At 49.2% G+C, this 21,314-nt stretch overlaps 1 protein-coding gene across 1 annotated transcript in view; it reads right to left on the bottom strand.

Moving 5' to 3' along the window:
- Window positions 1-17,156, bottom strand: part of EPHA10 (EPH receptor A10) — a 39,608-nt gene extending 22,452 nt beyond the window's left edge. Inside the window, exons 1-5 of the mRNA XM_045548230.1 lie at window positions 17,051-17,156; window positions 14,978-15,042; window positions 13,681-14,359; window positions 6,854-7,009; window positions 5,748-6,098 (exon numbers count right to left, since the gene is read on the bottom strand). Coding sequence (XP_045404186.1) covers window positions 5,748-6,098; window positions 6,854-7,009; window positions 13,681-14,359; window positions 14,978-15,042; window positions 17,051-17,156 — 1,357 coding nt within the window. The remainder of the gene's footprint in view (window positions 1-5,747; window positions 6,099-6,853; window positions 7,010-13,680; window positions 14,360-14,977; window positions 15,043-17,050) is intronic.
- Window positions 17,157-21,314: the final 4,158 nt, after the last annotated feature.

Raw genomic sequence — 21,314 nt, 5'->3', positions numbered from 1 at the left:
AATACAACTGCTCTTTTTTACTTTCAGTACAGTAGTCAATAAATTACATGAGATACTCAACACTTGATTATAAAATAGAGTTTGTGTTAGATTGTTTTGCTCAACTATAGGCTAATGTAAGTGTTCTGAGCTCTTACATTAGCCTACAGTCTAAGGTAGGCTAGGCTAAGCCATGATGTTTCGTAGGTTAGGTGCACTAAATGAATTTTTGACTTACAATATTTTCAGTTTATGATGGGTTTATTAGGACATAGCCCCATTGTAAGTTGAGAAGCATCTGTGTGTATGTGTGTATGTATGTGTGTGTGTGTGTGTGTGTGTGTATACATATATATATAGAGAGAGAGAGAGCTATACTACAAAATAATGAACATTGTTTTAAAGTAGCCATGAAATAGTTTTTAAATGCTTACCATATTTTATACCACAAAGAAAATTTCAATTATTAATGGGAAAAAAAGGAGCAAAAATTATACAAACCTCTTTCTCTAACCATGGAGCAGCAAAATCAGAAACAAAAAGATAAAATAAAATCAAGTCAGCTAGAAGTGAAAACACATCCTCTAAAATAATTTGAGTAAAAACTACAATATTAGAAGAAAACATAAGTATAAATCTTCATGATCTTGGATTAGGCAATAGTTTCTTAGAGATGACACCAAAAGCACAAGTAACCAAAGAAAAAATAAATGAATTGTTGACTTCATCAACATTAAAAGCTTTTGACATTCAAAGGACACTCTCAAGAAAGTGAGAGTGGGTGAAAGTATTTGCAAATCCTATATCTGATAAGGCTTGTATGGGTTGAACTGTGTCTCCCAAAAAGATATGTTGAAGTCCTAACCTCTAGTACCTAAGAACATGACCTTATTTGGAAACAGGGTCTTTACAGAGGCAATCTAATTAAAATGAGGTCGTTAGGGTGGGTCTTAACCCTATAGGACTGGTGTCTTTATTAAAAGGGGAAATTTGGACACAGACACAGACACACATAGAGGGACAATAATGTGAAGACACACAGGGAAAAGATGGGCATGTGAATGAAGAGATATATCTATTAATACAAGCCAAGGAACGCCCCAGCAAACACCAGAAGGTAGAATAGCAAGGAAGCATTCTCCCCTAGAACCGTCAGAGCATGGCCCTACTGACACCTTAATCTCAGACTTCTAGCGTCTACGACTGTGAACAATACATTTCTTTTGTTTTAAGCCACCCAGTTTTCTGCAACCTTGTTACAGCAGCCCCAGGAAACTAACATAAGGGTCTAACATAATTCTATCCAGAATATCTATATCTATAACTTATAACTTGATGACAAAAAGAAAACCCAGCACATGAAAAGATGTTCAACATTAGTCATTAGGTAAATGCAAATCAAAACCACAATGAGATATCACTTCATATCCACTTGGATGGATATAGTAAAAAAGACAATAACAAGTGTTGGTGAGGATGTGCAAAACCTGGAACCCTTGTACTTTGCTGGTAGGAATGTAAAATGAAAGCTGCTGGGAAAAACAGTTGGCAATTCCTCCCAAAGTTAAAAAGTTACCGCATTTATTAGTCAGCTCAGGTTACCGTAACAAGATACCACAGACTGGGCTGCTTAAATAACAAAAATTTATTTTCTCACAGGTCTGGAGGCTAGAGTCCCAGATCAGATGCCAGTAGGTTTGCATTCTGATGAGGGCTCTTTTCCTGACTTGCAGACAGCCACCTTCTTGCTGTGTCCTCACGTGAGCTTTCCTCTGTGCACATGAAGACAGAGAATGAACTGAGCTCTGGTGTCTCTTCCTTTCCTTATAAGGACACCAGTCTTATGGGATTAGGGCCCCCCCTTACAACTTCTTTTAACTTTAATTACATCCTCAAGGGCACTATCTCCATATGTAATTACATTGGGGCTTAAGGTTCCAACATATGAATTTAGGTGGGACACAATTGGGTCCATGGGTCCATAATCATATGACTTAGCAATTCCACTTCTAGGTATATACCCAAGATAACTGAAAATATTCACACAAAAACTTAGACATGAATATTTACAGAAGAATTATTCATAATAGCTGAAATGTTAGAAATAGCCCAATGTCCATCAACTGATGGAGAAATAAAACTGGTATATCCATGCAATGGATATATTATTTGACCATAAAAAGAAATGAAGTACTGATACATGCTACCACATTGATAAACCTTGACAATATGCCAAGCGAAAGAAGCTAGACATGAAAGGTCACATATCATGTAATTCTATGTATTGAAATCCCCAGAATAGACAAATCCATAGAAACAAAGTAGATTAGTGGTTACTAGGAGCTGGAGGGGGTGGAGGGAATGGGAGTAACTGCTGATAGGTTTCCTTTTGGGGTGATGAAAATGTTCTAGAATTAGTGCTGGTTGTAACACAACCATGTGAATATATGAAGAGACCACTGAATTGTACAATTTAAAAGGGTGAATTTTATGGTATATGAATTATACCTCAAAAAACCCTAAAATACTAACAATATGATAATATTATGTATAAAAACATATTGGATATGACCAAAGCTATACTTAGAAGATTCATAAGTTTAAAAAATAAAAACAAAAAATAACTAAGCACTGACTTCACCTAGAAAAAGACTTCAGGAAAGAAGGAGGATGGTATTAATAAAGATAAAATCATACAATAAGTGACAAAAGTAAAGAACGGTGGAGTTGATAAGTTCAAAAGCTGATTTGTTGTCGTAACCAATAAAATAAACTTCTGGCAAGGATAACTAAGAAAAAAAAAGAGAAATCACAATCATACACCATGAAGAAAGAGAAAGTGGAGTTCACTCCAGATGAGGAAAGTTTTAAAATATACTTTGCTAATAATAGACAAAGAACATCGAAAGATTTTCTAGGAAAGCACAAATTAATAAAACCGATTCAAGAAGTTATAGAAAAGATTGAAAATATCATCAAACTTCCCCCCCAAAAAGGTGTATGCCTCAGCAAGTTTCCCAAGCAGTTTTTCATGCCTTAAAGAATGTGTAATTGTGTCATTTAAACTGTTCCAGAGCAGAGAAAAAGAAGGAATTCTTCCTTATGCCTTTTCCAAAGCCAGCTTTACCATAGTGCCAAAGCTTGACAAGAAACACAATAAAAAACATTAATCTCTCTTACAAATGTAGATGGAAAAAAATCTTACAATATAAGCAAGTGAGCTCATCAAAATATTAAAAGAATAACATATTCATATCCAGTATGGCATAATCCAGGAATGCAAAGACCTGACATTGAAAAATTCATTAACAGAATTCACCATACCAACAGGTCAAAGGGGGTAAAAATGCAGTCATCTTGAAAATGCTTAAAAAGTATTTTATAAAATTAACATCCATTCCTGATTTTTAAAAAAAGTTCAATAAAAAGCAGAAACATTATATGGCTTAGGGGCAGACAGATCTAAGTTTAAGACCTAGGAACAGACCGGTCTCTCTAGGCCTCTCCAACTTGTTTCATCTTTTGAAAAATGAGTATCATTCCATTTCTATGAATTGATGTAGAAAATCATATTGCACAGTGCCAAATACAGCGCAGCTCAATCAGTGAAAGCTTAGCATTTGTATTAATAAAATAGAAACAGAAGAGTATTTCTTCAACATGATTTTTAAACCCATCTATATCAAAACAACACTTAGGGCCGTTAATATGAAATGCCAGATAAAAATCAGCATTACATATACAGTCATGTCATTTAACAGGGCATATGTTCTAAGAAATGCATCGTTAGGCGATTCCATGATTGTATGAACATCATAACAGTGTACTTACACAAACCTACATGGCATAACCCACTACACACCTAGGCTATACGATATAGCCTATTGCTCCTAGGCTACAAAGGTGTACAGCATGTAACTGTACTGAATACAGTAGGTAACTGTTACACAGTCACTAGGCAATCAGAATTTTTCAGCCCCATTATAATCTTATGGGACCACCATCATAAATATGATCCATCATTGACCAAAACATCATTATGTGGCACATGATTGTGTTATACAAAAGGGATTTTATAGGAGTTAGATATAAAGATGGGTACAGAGATAAAGAGCTGGGCATGGTGGTTCCCACCTGTAGTCCCAGGCCCTCAGGAGGCTGAGGTGGGAGGATCACTTGAGCCCAAGAATTTGAGGCTGCAGTGAGCTATGATCATGCCACTATATTTCAGCCTGGGTGACAAAGCAAGACCCCATCTCTTAAATAAATTTTGAAAAAATACAAAGAAGATAGAAAAAAATTCTAGATGTATATATTTCAAGATATTAAGAATTGTTTGTGTAACAGGATTATGGGTTTTTTCTTTTTCTATATTGAATTTTTTAAAATATAAATGCATTAGCGAATGTTAAATCACATTAGAGATAGTAAAGAACAGAACTGGCTGAGGCAGGAGGATCACTTGAGCCCAGGAGTTTGAGGTTGCAGTTAGCTATCACAATACCACTGCACTCCAGAAAACCAGACAAATCAGAAAAGCTCTCTTAAAAGGCAGAGGAAATGGATTAAGAGCTAAAGATGATACAGGAAGTGACAAGATTTGAGAATCAGAAAGGGGATGTACAACCTAAGGCTTACAGATATTCTTAAGAGATATAGTGGAGCTATCAGAAGTTCTGGTCAAAGCAGTAGCTGAAGAAAACTTTTCTAGGAAAAATAAAAAGTTGTGCAGATCAAAAAGTTTATTGTGTCCCAACCACACTCAATCAAAAGAAATCCATATTGGTTAAATTTTTATTTTCATCAGTGGGTTAAGAAATTATTCAAATGTGTGTATAGTTACGAAAGAATAAAAATAACGCTAGCCTCAGACTTCTCCTCTGCAACACAACTGCCAGAAGACAGAAAGGCGGGATCACAGAAGACAGGGAAGTAGGGTGGGAAAACCAATCCCATCTGCTCAGATATGACGACTCAGAAATGATACCACTCACTCATCTTTCTGGCAAAGGACACTTGAGGGATTACTAGAAGGTGCACCCCTGCACCTTCAGGCAAATCAAAAGTAAATGTCAAGAACGAGGAAAGTGTGGTAGAAAAAAGGTTTATCTTCGTTTATTCATCTCATTTGCAGACTCAGAAACGTGCGGGCCTAGAGGGTTCCATGCTCCTGCAGTCTGACTCTCCGCGCCCTCTCGCCCTTGGTGATGCAGCAAAACCCTTGCGGAGGCCGAGAGATGGAGGCGGGGGACACACGACAGGACCCCTCTTTCTGAGACAAAAGGGAGGGAAGTACGATTCTGCTTCCTACTGAAACTTGTGAAAAGGGAAGGCCACAGAATAAGGGACTTTCTGTCTCTTTTTCTCCGGGAAATCAGAGGGGAGACAAACTGCAGAGTTGGGTGTGGGACAAAGGCTTTCTGCAAGGCGGCCGGAGAAACGGGAGCGCCCGCCGGCTTAGGCAGACTCCCTGAGATGCTCACATCCTCTCTAGCCCAGCAGCAAGGAGTCCCTGCATCCCCAGTCGCTGCCGGGGGGCTGGGAGAAGGCGGCCGACCCTTGGTGGGGGTCATCGGGCTCAGTGGCTTTTGCGGTCCCTTCATCTTTTGGAGAGATGCTGGGTGCTTGTACAGATGGTGGCTTATTTGGGGTGGCTGCGGTGGGAGGGCTCCCTGTAGGACCGACGGGGCCGGCCTCGGGAGGACGCGGGGTGCAGAAGGAGCGGGGGTCTCTCGGGTGGGGGAGGTGCCGGCGCGGGGCGGCCTTACCCCCGGGCCCGGTGGAGACGGTGACCTGCGCGTAGGTGGCTCCCGCGGCGGCCGCCGGCCCCGAGACGCCGTTGAGCGCGGCCACGCGCACCGTGTAGCGCGCGCCGGGGCGCAGGTGGAGCAGCGTGGCGGCGCGCTCCCGCAGCCCGGCCTGGCGCGGCACGAAGGCCACGCGCGGCCCGCACGGCTCGCACGCGCCCGCCGGGCCCTCGCGGCCGCAGCGCAGGCAAAGCAGCGAGTACGTGACGTCGGAGCGGCCGCCGGAGTCGGCCGGGGGCAGCCAGCGCAGCCGCAGCGCCAGCGGCGAGCGGCTCAGGCTGTACTGCAGGTCCCGCGGCGCCGACGGCGGCCCTGGGGCGGGACAGAGAGGCGGAGTCGGGGGCGGGGCGCGGTCGGGGGAGCGGGGCTGGCCCTGCACCCGGTGTCCCGGCCAGGGAGGAGACCCGGATGGACGAGCCGGGAGAGGGCCTCATCCATCCTCAGTGCAAGGGGAGGGACGGGGACGTGGGGGTCAGTCAAGGAGGAGGGAACAGGGGGCAGTCGGTGAAGCGACTGGTGGATGAGCGAAGACGGGCAGCGGGGCTGCAGGGACGGGGATGGGGGGGTCAGGGAGGGGACCAGGATGGATAAACTGAGATGGGGGCTCATCCATCCCAGTGAGTGGGGAGGGACGGGGCCGTGGGGGCCCGTTGGGGGCAGGACGTGGCAGTGGGTCAGTGTGAGGTGGGAGGAAGTTAGTGAGGCGATGAGGATGGGAGTACGGGACGGAGAACAGAGGGTGCGCGGGACGGAGTCCCCTTCCCGGCTGGAGGGGAAGGAGCGGTGAGGGCGGGGGAGGGGCCCTCCGCTAGGGGATCCGCCAAGAATCCGAACCTCAGCCTCCGTCAGGACTCGCCCAGCTGTCCTGGTTCCTCTAATCCAAGGCCCCAGCCCCCATCCTCACCCCAGGGTCCCCTCCCCCCACCCCGCATTCCCCTTCCCACGCCCGCCCCCACGCTCCCCAATGGCGGAGCCCCGGGCTCATCGCCGCATGGATTACCGCCCCCCCCGTCACACCTTTATTGACACCCCCCACCCTCCGCAATGCAGCCAGGAGGGGGACTCACGGGTGCAGGAAGCTGAGGGCGGGTCGGTGGGCGAGCGCGCGTAGCTGTCCTGGCACACGCAGAACGTGGAGGCGTTTTCCAGGGCCCGGCTGTGCTCAGGGCAGGGCGAGCAGAGGGGCCGCCGCGGGGACACCTTGTAAAACCCTGGGGGGCAGGCTGCGGGGAGGGGCCGGTGAGGAGGAGGGGCGTCCCCCACAGCCTCTCCCCTCCTTCCCGCCTGTCTCGGTTAGAGTGGGGTTATCTCCTCGAATTGTGATGGGGACAGAGTCCGGGGACTCAGAGTCTCCAGTGGGCACTGTCCCCACGGGGTGGTTGTTACCCGTTACCTAATCCTTAGTAAACGCTCACCATGTTCAGCAAACACTGACATATTTTACTTCTACTAATTCACTTAATCCTCACAACGGCCTGTGAGGTATGTACTTTATCCTCGTTTGAAAAATGAGGCACCTAAGGCTCAGAGAGGTGAAGTAAGTTGCCCACTGCCCCGCAGCTAGCGGGGTTCCAGCCCAAGAAGACTGGTTTCGGAGCCCACGCCGTACTGCCCTAATGCCCGTGGGAAGAAAATGAGCCAAACTCTGCAATCCTGATGTTAGGAACAGCTGAAAGAGAGATGCCCTCAAGGCTGTTCCACAGTTACCCAGGGACGGACACACACGCATACTCCCATTTACACAGGGACACTCTGACACACACCACACACGCTTGTCAACGTTCATCCTCCCAGCAGCACTTTCATGTGGGGTTAGTGTGTCATAAATCCCCAACTGAAGGTACAGCCCGCAGCCAGGTGGAGGGGGGTGGAGACAGACATTAAAAGTTCCTTGGACTATGAGTCACACCTGGTTCCAGTCTTGACACCACTCAGTTACTTTGCTTCTCTCTCTTTCCTTGCCTCACCCAGAACTCGGGTAGTTAAGAGCACAAACGTTTCCATCTGAACAACCCGGGGTTTGTAGCGGAGTTGCACCACTTATTTGCTGTGTGGCCTTGGGCATGTTGGTTGACCTCTCTGAGCCTTGTGTAGAATACCTACCTCAAAAAGGTTGTTGGAGGATTAACTGAGATAAAACGTGGAAACCGCTTAGCCCAGTATCAACCACATTTACATGATAATGGTAGTAATTACTGTTCCTCCCCCACAGGCCTGAAGTGGAAACTGCTAAACACCAACTTGAAAAAAATTTCTCACCAGCTGGGCCGGGAAGGGAGGCAGTGTCTGCTGGCCCTTCTTCTGAAAGCTCGGTGGTTCTCAACCGTCTCCCGCCCTCCCCTCTAGTTTAGCTGGTGATGGAAGGCTGGCTGCTCTCCAACTCCAAGAAGACACAGTACAACAGAAAGGATGCACACTAACCCTTGGGAAGACCTTTCAGCCTGTGTGGGAGAAGTGGGAGGGGGGCTAGAATTTCCATCATCTGGAAGGTTTAGGCGTGGGAGGGTCCATCTTGCCCAGAGTTCTGGACAACACAATTTGGGGGGTGGTCTCAGCAGCCCAGGAACCTTCGGAAGTCCCTGCCTTCAGAACAAAGAATGAGGCCAACCTATCATCATGGTCTGGTGTGCAGCAGAGACCCAGGCTGGGACTCAGAGGCCTGGCGCCAGTGTTGGCTGGGACACTCCTGTGCTTCTCTGGCCTGAAGACACCATCAGTGAAATGGGAATAACAGCCAAGGCCTGCCCACCTCTACTGTGAAGTAAGAGAGGGGGTGAGGGCCCAGAGAGGTCAGCTGCTTGCAGGGTCTCAGAGCAACAGGGAAAGAATGCTGGAGGCTCCCTTCCCCAGCATGTACCGAGTGGCTGCTGTCCCAGGGTGCGGAAGCGCAGACTCAGAGATTCCAACCCCTCCCTCTCTGGCTCAAGGTCAGAGGTAGAATTGCAGAGGTCATCTAGTTCAACTCCCACTGGCCTGGTCCTCCAGAGCTTTCCCAGCTGTGCCCAGTCTTTGCTCGTATACTTCATAAAGGGGAGCTCACTCCCTTATAGGCTACCTTTGTTGAATAACACTGGCCATTATAAAGTGCTTTTTAGGAGGAGCCCAAATTAGCCTCTCTGTTTGTAACGCTCTCATGCCCCACACCCCACCCCATCACATCATTGTGCCCTGTGGAGCCTCAGAGGACATATCTCCTTGGGTCTCTCAGCTCCAGGGCAGTCCCACAGAGATTTAAAGATACAGGATATAGGCCCTGATTTTTTTTCCCCCAAGAGTAACCCCAATTCTTTCACTAATTCCTTTAGTGGCTAAGAGTGGGGGGACAAGAGTCAGAGCCACTAAAGAGAGAACCAAAAAGAGGTAAAGAATATCCTAGCTCTATTCCCTCATCCTCATCCATCTACCTTTATTTTTTGTTTGTTTGTTGGATTTTTTTTTTCCCCCAGAGACAGAGTCTCGCTTTATTGGCCAGACCAGAATGCAATGGCACGACCATAGCTCACTGCAGCCTCAAACGTGCACCACCACACCTGGATACTTTTTTTAATTTTTTGTAGAGACACGGTCTGGCTATGTTGCCCAGGCTGATATTGAACTCTTGGCCTCCAGCAATTCTCCTGCCCCAGTCTCCCAAAGTGCTGGGATTACAGGTATGAGCCACCATGCCCTCCGTCTACCTTTAGAGAGGAGTCTGTACTTAGCTGCAGAAGGCATTTGGAAGGGCTTAACTTCCTAAATATGAACGTGACCATTCACTTCCCTTCTTAAAACCCTCCAACAGCTCCCCACTGCCAATCATTCTACCCACGCTGCCCAGGAGTCTTCCATTCACACCTCTAGGTCTTGTCCTATGTCTTCCACCCCTTTTCTCCTGGCAAACATCTGTACTTCTCCAAACTCCAGTTCAAATGACACCTCCCTTTGGAAGCTTTCCTGGCCTCCTCCCCAGTTCCCCACTGCCTGAGGCAGAGCTGAGGCCTCTACAAGTGGCCTTCGTCTGGTCTCGGTCTGAACGACAGGGCTCAGCACAACTCAGAAATGGAGCCGGCCCCTGAGTCAGCCTCTCTTCCTCCCTCTTCCTCTTCCCTCATTTCCCAGAAAAACCTCCTCCTCCAGCCCCTGATCCATTCATTCAGCAAATATTTTTAGCATCTACTATGAGCCAGGTGCCGTTCTAGGCTCTAAAGATATACAGCCATGAATAAAACAGACAGGGATCTTACTGTCCACTGGCACAGATGCCCTCCCTCCTACCGCACAGGAAGAAAAGAGGCCATCATTTGATAATTGCCTCAAAACCCACAAACAGGCTGGGCACGGTGGCTCATGCCCATAATCCTAGCACTCTGGGAGGCCAAGGAGGGAGGATCACTTGAGGTCAGGAGCAAGGGTAAGACCCCCATATCTACTAAAAATAGAAAAAATTAGCAGGATATAGTGTGCACCTGTAGTCCCAGCTACTTGGGAGGCTGAGGCAGGAGGATCACTTGAGCCCAGGAGTTTGAGGTTGCAGTGACTTATGATGATGCCCCTGCACTCTAGCCCAGGCAACAGAGTGAGACACTATCTTAAAAGAAAAAAAAGAAAAGAAAAAACAAAAATGAAAACCACAAACACCTCCATCCACGCCCATATCCTCTCTCTTTCCTTCCAGTCCTACAGGAAGGGTAAGGCCCCTCCTGCTGAAGGCTGGTCCCTGCATCTCCACTCTGGATCCCTCTTCTTCACCTCCTCAAGGTCTTCACCTCTCATTCCACCAGCCATCAGCCTGCTCCCCTCCCCGGGCTTTACTTGCTGTTAACAAGGGGGTGGGGCAGTAAACACTGCCTATTTTGGGTGAAGGCAACAAGGGCACTATAGAATATTTAAAAACAATAATAAAACTGACTAAAAGCTGCCTGTTTTTTTCTTTTCTTTTTTTTTTTTCTTGAGTGGGGTATAGTGGTGCGTTCACAGCTCACTGCTGCCTTGAACTCCTGAGCTCAAGCAAAAGCAATCCTCCTGCCTCAGCCTCCCAAGTAGCTGGGACCTGCTTTTTATTAGCAGCACACACATCAGCAATTCTAACTCACATCAGTAATAAAATAGTCCTCCCCCCTGGGGCCAGATGGCTCCCGCCATCCCCCACTAGGTACCCCACTGGCTTTTTGCCCTTCACCATACAAATAAGTCTCTCCCATCTATAATAAAAATCCTGTCTCACCAGTGTCCTCCTCAAGATACCTCCTGTTCTCCTCCTTCAAATACGGGCTTCTAGGTTCCCCAACTTGAGCTTCTCAACTTCCTTTATCCCTCGACCTACTGCAACCTGGTCCCTCTCTCTATCGCTCAGCTGAAACTGCTTTCACCAAGGCCACCAAGTGGACGTTCCCAATCCTCAATTTGCCTGACTGCTTACTAACGCTGTAGGCCATTCCCACCTGGACACTTCCATCTCTCTTGGCTGTCATGATATCACATGCTCTCCTTGTTCTCCTCCAATCTCTGACCACTCTCTCAGTCTTTTTATGGGCTCTGTTTTTCTACCTCTCCTTAAATATCACTGTCCTGTGAGTCGTCATTGTTGGCCCTCTTGCTCCTTACCCCACACATTCTACCTGGCCTATCCCAACCATACCCACAGCTTCAAGTAGCATCTCTGTGTTGCTGAGCTCCAGACTCACTTTCCAGCTACCTCCATTGGAACTCACCATAGACACCATAAATTTGGTGTGATATGTCCATCCACGTCCTGTGGTCTGTACCCCAGTGAACGATCTCTCTATGCATTTAGTCCCCAGTAGCATATGAGTCAAAGAGGAATCCTTTTTCCTTCTGTGTCACATGGTCACCAAGTGCTGTGGATGCTATTTCATGATCACACTCATCCTCATCTCTCAACAATCTCTGCCACTGCCTTAGTTCATACCTTGTGCTCTTTCTTGTGGACTTTTGCACCATTTTCCTTCCTTATCTTCTGGACTCTAATCCTTCCCTCTTCAATCCTTTCTTTGCAATTGCAGCTCAAGTGAAAACACAAATCTGAGCATGTCAGATCTCTGCTTCAAATCCTCCCCATTGGTCTAAAGCATAAAGTCTAAGCTCTTTATCCCAATATTCAAGGCCCTTCATGGTTTGCCCCTGCCCCTCTCCAGCCCCATCATTCCCCACACTCCCCACATGCCCTCTGCTCTAACCATGCTGACCGACTTACCTAGCCCTAACCATAGTATGTTCCTGCCTCCATGCTTCTGCACACAATCCCTAAGCTCAGAATGTTCTAGGCCACCTGGAAATAAAGGCCTTCTCGCCTTCTCTGGAAAGCCCCCTCCATCCTTAGAATTGGGTTCTCCCTTGCATGCTTCCTTAGCTCTCTGTTGATATGTATCACACCCAATTGTAACCACTCATTCATCCAATGCATTTCCACTGAGCACCTAGCATATCCTATATCCTTTTATGGACACTGGGGATGCTGGGACTAGTGAGACCCAGTGCCTGAGCTCAGGCAGTTCCCAATCAAGGACACAGTGGTGCACACCTGTAGTCCCAGCTACTTGGGAGGCTGAGGCAGGAGGATTCATTGAGCCCAGGAATTTGAAGCTGTAGTGTGCTACGATTGTGCCTGTAAATAGCCACTGCACTTCAGTCTGGGCAACACAGCAAGACCCATCTCTATAAAAAGAGAAGTTCCTAGTCTAGTGGTGGAAACACACATAAGTAGATCACTGCATACCATGGGGGAAGTACAGAAATAGAGTTTGCAATGAGTGCTACAGAGCACAGAGGTGGATCCTAGCTATATCTGGAGAGCTCAGGAAGGTTCCTGCCTCCCAGTCTTTTACTAACTCACAATTTCCCCAGGGAAGAGATGGTAGCATTCATCTATGTACGTATAATAAGCCCTCTTTAAATGCAGCTGGCATGTCCTCAATTCATATTGAATGGATGATTGAACAAAGGAATGAGAGCAAGTTTAGTCACTTCCTCCTCTGTCTTCCCACCACTCTATGTATCCCTCTGTTATAGCATATATCACTCTTGTGATTTTTAAATTTTTGCATCTCTCCATCTAGACTGTGAGCTTCTCAAGAGCTGGGACTATGTCTGACTCATTTCTGTTGCCCTGGTACCCAGAAAAGGACCTGGTTTAGAAAAAGCATCACTTGATCTATGTTAAGTGCACACATTCATAACCCTATCCTTACCTTCAGCCTCCAAAGCCATGGACAGGGGAGAGAAGGAGAGGTCTGTTCCTAATCCCCCCAGAGATCTAAGAACACAGCAAAAACTCCCACCATGGAGGATCTCCCCCAGGGCACACAGGGCTTCTAGTTCAGAGAGTTGAGTGGGATCTTAGTAGTCACCTACTGCAACCTCCCGGTTTCTCTCTCCAGCTGAAGAATCCCCCTGCCAGCCTCTGACTTGCTTATGGCCAATGACCAGGGGCTTACTACCTATAATGCAACCAATCCCACTAGCTTGAAGCTTGGCTGCTATAGAGTTCTTCCTTATGCATAGGGGAGGCAGCATGGTATGGTAGGAAGAGCTTGATTGAGAGTTGGGCAAACCTGGATTCAAAGCCTGGCTCCCCATTACCTAACTTTGCAGGTGAAGTATTAATCTCTGAGGCTCTGTTTCTTCATCTGTGAAATAGGGATAATGATAACTTACTTTATTACCGTGAAAATAAATGAGAGGCCTGTGTGACGTGCGTTTCATAGTGCCTGAAATATCCTTATATCTAGTCAAATTCACACCATGGTAACTTTACACCCTGGATGTACCACAAAAGGTCGGGACTCTCAGCTCCAGAGCCTACGGCTTCTCCACCCCTCCTGCCCCTTGGACATACTCTCTCCCAATTGCCACCTGCACACTACTCCCACCCCACACCCCCCAGTCCACTGGGTACCTTCGCAGGTGTCACCACGCTCCTGGAATCCTGCACTGCAGCTGCAGCGGCCCACGGGCACCAGCCACTCGCCGTCGGCGCCGCAGTGCATGCGCGGGGGGCTGCCGGGCTCCCCTTCCGAGTGCGCCACGCACGTTCCGGCCACTTCCACTAGTGTGGAGAAAGCGCTCTGGGCTGCGGTGGCTGGGAACGCAGCCAGGCCCCGCACTGTGGCACGGCACTGCTTGTAGTAGACGCGCACAGAGACCAGGGCCACACATGCGCCCACGTCCTGAAAGGCCAGGTGGAAACCCCGCCGGCTGAGCGGGCCGATCTCCCGCACTTCTGTGTTCAGCTTCATCTTGCGCTCGCCCAGGTCGCCCTGCGTGAAGCTCTCGTCTGCCGCGATCGTGTCAATTTTGTGGGGCCGGCTGCCGCCTAGGCGGGGACGCCCACGGCCCAGGTCGGCCTCGGTTTCCAGGTAGTAGACGTTGAAGGTCTCCTTGCAGGTGCCCGCGGCGCCAGGGATGCTGCTGCAGTCACGCAGTGTGAACTGCAGTTCCACGAAGATGCGCTGCCCGCCGCCGCGGCTGATCCAGCCAGTCTGCAACCAGTTGTCCTGATTAGGCTCCAGCACGTTGCACACTTGGTACGTGCGGATGGGACGGTCGTGTTCATCCACGCCGCTGATCTCCTCCCACTGGGGACAAGAGTAAAGAAGTGGACAGGTTAGAGTCAAGGTGCTTCGAGGGTGTCGAGCCCTAGCAGTGACTCATGCAGAAAACCCCTTTCTCCACCATTTTGCCTTCTCCTGCCTTCTCTCCCACTACCATACACACCCCTGAAATTATAAGGTGCAGAGCTAGGAAAAACTCTGGAAACAAATGAGTCCAATTCTTATTTTTCTAGTTGGGGAAACTGAAGATCCAGAGGGAGAGTGATTTGACTAGGTGTGCACATCGAGATAGTGGCAGAGCTAGGAATGGTGCCCGGAGTCTCCTGACTCTTCACTTCGTGCCCTTTGCAATCTACCGAATTGCTGTTACACTCCAGATCACCTCACCCCATCCCAAGTTCCTGAGCCTCTTACTGATCCTAGACACAGCCGGTTCCCTCCTCACTTATTAATTTTTTTTTCTGTGTAACTGACCGAAGACTCAACATTTTCTAGTAGACCACTCTGGCTTAAAGCCAGGGCTGCTGGAGACCACACACTCTGAGGAGCACTTTTGAGCTGATGCAACCATGGGGAGCTCAAGGGACTGAGTCCTGGACTACCAGAGGCTCCTGGGACAGGGAGGGACAGATTTACACTTACCCCGTTACTTGGTAGTGCAGTCCAGCCCAGCTCAGCCTGAGAGGCTTTGGAGTCCAGGAGGATGACTAAGAGAGGGGAGAGATCAGAGATGTCAGAAAGCCAGTTTAGCAGGAGGATGGATCCTTTGGTGAATTCACTGTAAAATGCTAACTGACGGAATGGAGAATGTGACAAATGATACAGAGATGTTTTCCCCACACCACAAATCCTCAGGAGTGGGTATGGGTAGCTCCAGTCCAGAGAGGATAGCCACGACAATTGGGAAAGGAGTTAATATTCATTTCCTGGGAGAAGCCCAAAATGAGTTTCACTGGTCTAAAGTCTAGGTGTGAGCAGGACTGGTTTCTTCTGGAGGCTCTGCGGGGAGAATCCATTTCCTTGCCTTCTTCAGCTTCTAGTGGCCACCAGTATTCCCTAGGTTATGGCCCCTGGTCCATCTGCAAAGTGCATCACTGAATCTCTGTCCTCACATCGTCTTCCCCTCTGACTCTCACTCTCCCTGCACTCTTCATATAAGGACTACTGTGATTACACTGGGTCCATCCAAATAATCTAGGATAATCTCTCCATCTCAAGATCACATCTGCCAAGTCCTTTTTTGTCACTTAAGGTAACATTCACAGGGTCCATGGATTAGGACATGGACATATTTGGGGGGGGTCATTATTCAGCCTTCCACAGACTCTATGGCAAATACTCTAAGGCTGGCTCTCAAATTGGGGAGGAGGGAGTCAGTGACCCTTCCCAACCTTCCCAAATTCCCCAAAATGATAGCCAAGTGTCAATTAGAGGGAGAAAGTGAGTGTGTCAGGGCTATTCTTGTATAACCTCCTGAATCTACTCAGACTTGGGGGCTCTTCTGAGGTATGGGGTCACCAGGTATGGAGGAGACTTGAACCTTTTAGTTTGATTCCCAGGGCCTCTGGGAAAGCAAAGTGGAGAGATACAACTAGCAACAGTAGAAACAAAATCTCTCATGCCTCAACTAGTCCCTTTCCCAGGGGCTGTCCCCTCCACTGCCTTTGAAAGAATGTCAGGGGTCCTTTCATATAGATATCCATGACCCTTCCTACACCAGAGAAGCTTGGAGTTACTTTATTCCCCCCGGAGACATTGGATCAGCAGTCTTCATACTCTCAGTATGAATCACAGACGCTGGTTTGGACAGGAGCCCACAGCCCAGAGACAGGAGGCCCGGCCGTCCTGAAATCTGGGAAGATTACTCATCTGGAGCTTAAGCAAGGAGGTGGGCCGTCAAGGTGAGGGCCTCTGTGAGGGGTTGGCTCCAGGGGCGTCAGCGACAGTGGGCAGGACCGCCTACGGCGTGCAGATTTCCGCACAACTGACACCACATCGGAATTGCATATTGGAAAGCATCTGCGATCCAGCGCCTCGACCAACCCGGCGGTCAATGCCTCCGATTCCAGCCCGTCAGGATTCTGCACCTGGATATGACGCCTCTGGATTCAGCTGAGCACACAGCTCCCCCAGATGCAGAATCAGAGGCAAGACTCAGGCTCTAGTATCGCGGACAGCCTCACCCCGGGAACGTGGAGCGCGCCTGGTAGATACGCTCAGCATTCAGCACTGCGGACAGTTCCATGGTCAGCACTTTGGGCAGCGCCCGGACCCAGCCCCCTCGGCCAGCATTCAGCCTCCTGTTGTCCACACAGTGGTCCCAGCCTCCGTTTTTCTGGCTTTAACCCGTGCCCCCATACTCCGATCTCACCTCATCTTTCTGTCTCCACTCTCTTCATCTCCCCGCCCCCACACCTCCCACCTCCAATCACTCAGCTTGTCCGTCTCACCAGCCCCTGAACCCCCGCCTCTGGCTCCAGCGGTTCCTCATCTCCTTCTTCCCCAGCCTCCCAGGTCTCCAGCCCCCAAGCTTCTCAACGCCCCTCTCTTCCCTATTGCTTAGCCACCTTTTTCTCTGTCTCTCCAGTTCTTTGCGGTCTCTGCCTGCCTCCTTCAAACCCCAGTACAGACTCTAGTCTCTCCAGTGACTCCTTCCCCCAGCACCCCCTATTTTTTGGCATCCCAGGCTCCGAGCACAGCCATCAATCTTCTCACCTTCTTCGGCGGTCCCTGGCCGCCCGGGTCCCAAAAGCAGCGCGAGACAGAGCGGCATCAGGCAGACGAACAGGCGCAGCGGGTGTGGACCGGCGCCGGTCTCCATGGTCCGCAGACGGAGCTGTCAGTGCGGCGGCGGCTCAAGCCGCGCCAGCCCAGCACAGCTGAGCGGTGCCCCCAGACCCCAGCGCCAGCTGGGGGCGGGGTCTCGCCGGTCACCATCATCCATGGGGGCCAATCACTAGGCACCGCCACGGGAAGTCCACCAATCCCCGCCAGTAGAGGGTGGGGAGGTGGAGTTTCATAGGCCAGGGGCGGAACACCCAACTGGAGAGGGAAAGGAAGGGGTCCCACCGATCTCCAAACCTTGGGGGGTGGGGCAGCGCTGAGAGCTGGCGGGGCTTCGGGGGAGGGGGATGAGCTGGAGTCGGTGGCCCGGAGCGCTAAACCTTAGCCCCTCATTCCTGAGAAGTAGGCAATGTAGGCTTGGCTTAAGGAGGGGCGACCTGGGGGAGGCAGTGACACTCTGAGCTAGTCTGGAAGCTCCCTTGTTCCCAGGACTTGCGGGGGGTTTGAAACCTAATGTCCTGACCCCGAGCTCTGGGGAGCTCTCCTATCTCCCAGCCCTTGGTCTCTTCCTGTGTTCACAGCTCCTAACGTCTGCTGGCTCGATCCCTCCCCTTTCTCTTCCCGCCCTCGTAAGACACACACACACAGACAAACACACACCCCCGGCAGGAAGGAGGGGCCGAGTCTGACCCCAGCAGCTGCCCGAGAAAGGGGAGCAAAGTGGGAGACAGGGTCCCACCCTACCAGCGTGCTTCCGAGGCTGGAAACCATGTGGACGCTGGGATGGGGGTAGTGGTAGATTGTGCACGAACGGTCGGTTCCTCAGGTTCTTGCTCCTGAGGGACACACCCCACACCCCACACGCCACAGCCCCACAACCACCTCTGTCCTCAGTCTGCTCAGAGTCTGGGGTTCCCCTCTTCGATCACCCCACTCCGCCCACCCCAGAGGACTGGTGAGGAGCGCAGCGGCCAGGAATCCGAGACATCTGCGAGAGGCGGTGCAATCGTCGCCGTGAGTCCAGCTGGCGCTGAAGAAGCCGCAAGAAAACGTGGGACACGACCTCTACCTAGTGAAGGTCATTTATGTGCAAGCTGAGGGTTTAACGCTGTGGCGGTGGGAAGGGCTGGGGCCCTCCAGGATGAGGGAGGTGGCTATTGAGCGCCACCATCTGGGCTGAGCTTGAGGGGAGAAAGCTCCACCCACTTTGTGGCTTTTTCAGAGCTCTTTTCTTGGGGAACCTACCCCTGCTCCCTTTGGGGGCTGTTATAGCCAGAGAGGCCTTGCGAATGAGAGTGAGCCCTGTGTCTGCTTGGCCTGCGTGGTCTGAGTGTCCGTGCGTTTTGCATATATGCACTCCTCACCCCTCCAACCAACACTTACAGGGGGCCGTGCTCTGTGCTGAGGCTACCTGGGTGAATCACCTCGTCTTTGCCACAGTCCATGCCTCTTTGAACACTGGGTGTAATGTGAGTTCCCAGCATCATAGACCAGTGTCCATGTACAAGCTGCTTGCATGTGCCATTTCTCTGTGTGTGTGTGTGTGTGTGTGCGTGTGTGTGTGTGTGTGTGTGTCACTCACAGACATACTTGCTGGACAGTAGCAATAGGAGTAGGTGGGAGGAATTGGTCTCCTTTACCTGCAGAAAGAAAGGTCACCAGGAGAGGTTGAGGCTAGGCCGCCTCGGGAGACTGATGCCTGTTAAAAAGGCAGAAGGAGGTGTGGCGTATGTGTGGTCCTTGGATGCAGGCTGGACCTCTAAAATCAGATCTACCTGAAGAAGTGTCCTCACACTCCCATCTCCTTCCCATCTTTATTCTCCTCACGCTTGATTTTTCTCCTCCCCATCCCCCAGTGCCGGGAGATGGTATTTTTAGAAGCTGCTTAGAGACCCAGGACTCCTTTCATTTCAAAACCAGTCCTCACTCCACCACCCCTCGCTCCACTCTTTAAGACCAGGTCCCAACCCCTTAGCAGTCTCTAAGGCTCCAGTGTGACTTCTTACTCGAGCTCCAAAGACTTCAGCCCAAAGGTTCTCATCGTAGGTGCTAAAACAAAATGCAGACCCTTTGAACCTCACAAGGATCTTTCAGAAACCAAACAGATGGAGGAAATTATCTGGGGAGAGCTGGGATGCCCCAACAAACCCCTGGCTGCCAGGAGTCCAGTTCCCACCCTCTCCCACCACGCACACCTGCAGGCATCTGGGGGAAATTGCCAGACTGAGAACCTAGGAATGGGGGAAAGAAGATAAAGAAAAGGAGTGGAATAATCCTCCTGTTTCTTCCTCTGAACAATTCATTTATAATAAAACCGGAACGGAGAAGCCCCAGTGAATGCAGATATATGCAAATCAGCTGGCTTTTAATAAGAGTTGCTCCAAGGCGAACCCTGCTCTACCAGGAAGCTGCACAATAGCACAGTGAAGAAATTCTGAAGGGCCTTAGTAGGAAACCAACCCTTCATTTATCGCCATACTTAAGTGCTGAGGGCTAGTTAACCAAGGGCCAGGACTAGGTCCATGCCTGGAATACGACAGGGGGCTGGCTGGAGCTGGGGTGGGGAGCAGGGAGGGAAGGCTCTGGTCGTGGTGCTGAACCCCCCAGCCCGCGGGACAACTTTGGGCTGCTTTCTGTCCGTGGTGCTGAATCCACCAGGGTCTGGACCTTCCTTCTCCAGCTGGACCTGGGACTTCTCTGAGGCCACGCTCTGATCCCCGGCACACCGGTTGCTGCCTGCTCCTCCAGCCCCAAACCAAGATCCTGCGAGTCGAGTCTCTAGGAGCCAAGCAACCTCCACTCCTTGGAGTAAGAGTGAAGGGGCCTGGAACCCGCCTGCAAACATCTTGTTTTCTCTTTTGCTCCTCTCAGACCCCTACTGAAGCAGGATGGAAGGGATACTTTTGTCTACTTCTACCTCACTATCTTCTAGGATCATGGGGAGAACACCTGTTGGAGCTGAACTTAATTCAACACTCCCCCAAAATGAAAAGTCATCTGGAGGGAGGGAAGATCCCACTTTACCACAATCTCCATCTCCAAGTTCCTGAAGGTTACAAATCTAGGTGCTGAAAATTTGATCTCATCCTTTTGCATCAAAGCAGAAAATGCATTCAGCCTGACTGGACAGGGTAGGTTATCTCCTCCTTGGCGGAGACTAAAATTGTGCCAGAGAAATCAGGGTCAAGCCCTGTTCTCAGGAAAAAGGAGAGGGAGGGGCAAAGAACAGTGGGGGAGTTTTCTCGTTCAAAGGGACATCTTTAATTTGTCTCTTTCCTCATCCATTCCACCTCCCCTCCTCCAGCCTAAGAAACAAAGAAATATGCCCAAGGTGGACTCTTTTCTGGGACAATAGACTCGTGAGCAAAAACAGGTGGAGGTTATAAACAAACTTTTTTCTTTTTCTTTTTCTTTTAAATCCAGCTCCTGCAGGAAACAAACTTAGATAAAGGAAACATAAAGTATTTAATTTACTAACTTTGAAAATTAAGCAGAGTGAGAAAAAAAAGAGAAAAAAAATCCTGCTGAGTGAGGTGGTAAAGAGGAAAAAAAAAGAGAAAATTAAGCAGAGAAAATCTTTAAAATTGTGAAACACAATAACACAATTACTTAGCCTTTATGAGCCTCCACTTCCTCCTCTGTAAAATAGGCATGAAAAAATTTTACAGAGTTATTGTTAGGTCAGAATATAATTTTTATATATAGCTCAGCACACAGTGCTTGGCACATAGCTCTGGTGTATATTATTATTCAACTCTAGGGTTAATTAAGGTGAAAAACAGAAGAAGAAAAAGAAAAGAAAGGATAAAGGAAGGTTAACTGTGAAGTAGAAAATATATATATAATTGGGGGGGTCATAGAAGAAAGACAGAGTGAGGGATAGAAAAATGAGACAACTGGATAATATGAATGTGGCTAGAAAGCACAAGAGTTGGAAAGAAATGTACTTGAAGAGACAGGGGTGTCATCAGGGCAGGCTGGCTGGCCAGCTGCCAAGTGGCATCAGAAGTGACATTTACCTCGGTGAATTCATCATGGTCCAGGCTTATAAACTTGACTTTAACAGCACTAAGAGAGAACCTATATATTGGAGTGTTGGGAAAGTAGATCATACTAACTCAATCCCAATCCTGCTATCTGAGCCACAAAACCAATGTACTAATTTATGATGAGAAATGGAGCTGCCAAGGGGGCC

Source organism: Lemur catta, chromosome 3 (genome assembly GCF_020740605.2).
Source record: "Lemur catta isolate mLemCat1 chromosome 3, mLemCat1.pri, whole genome shotgun sequence".
Lineage (NCBI taxonomy): Eukaryota > Metazoa > Chordata > Mammalia > Primates > Lemuridae > Lemur > Lemur catta.
This window is presented reverse-complemented; position numbering and strand designations above follow the sequence as displayed.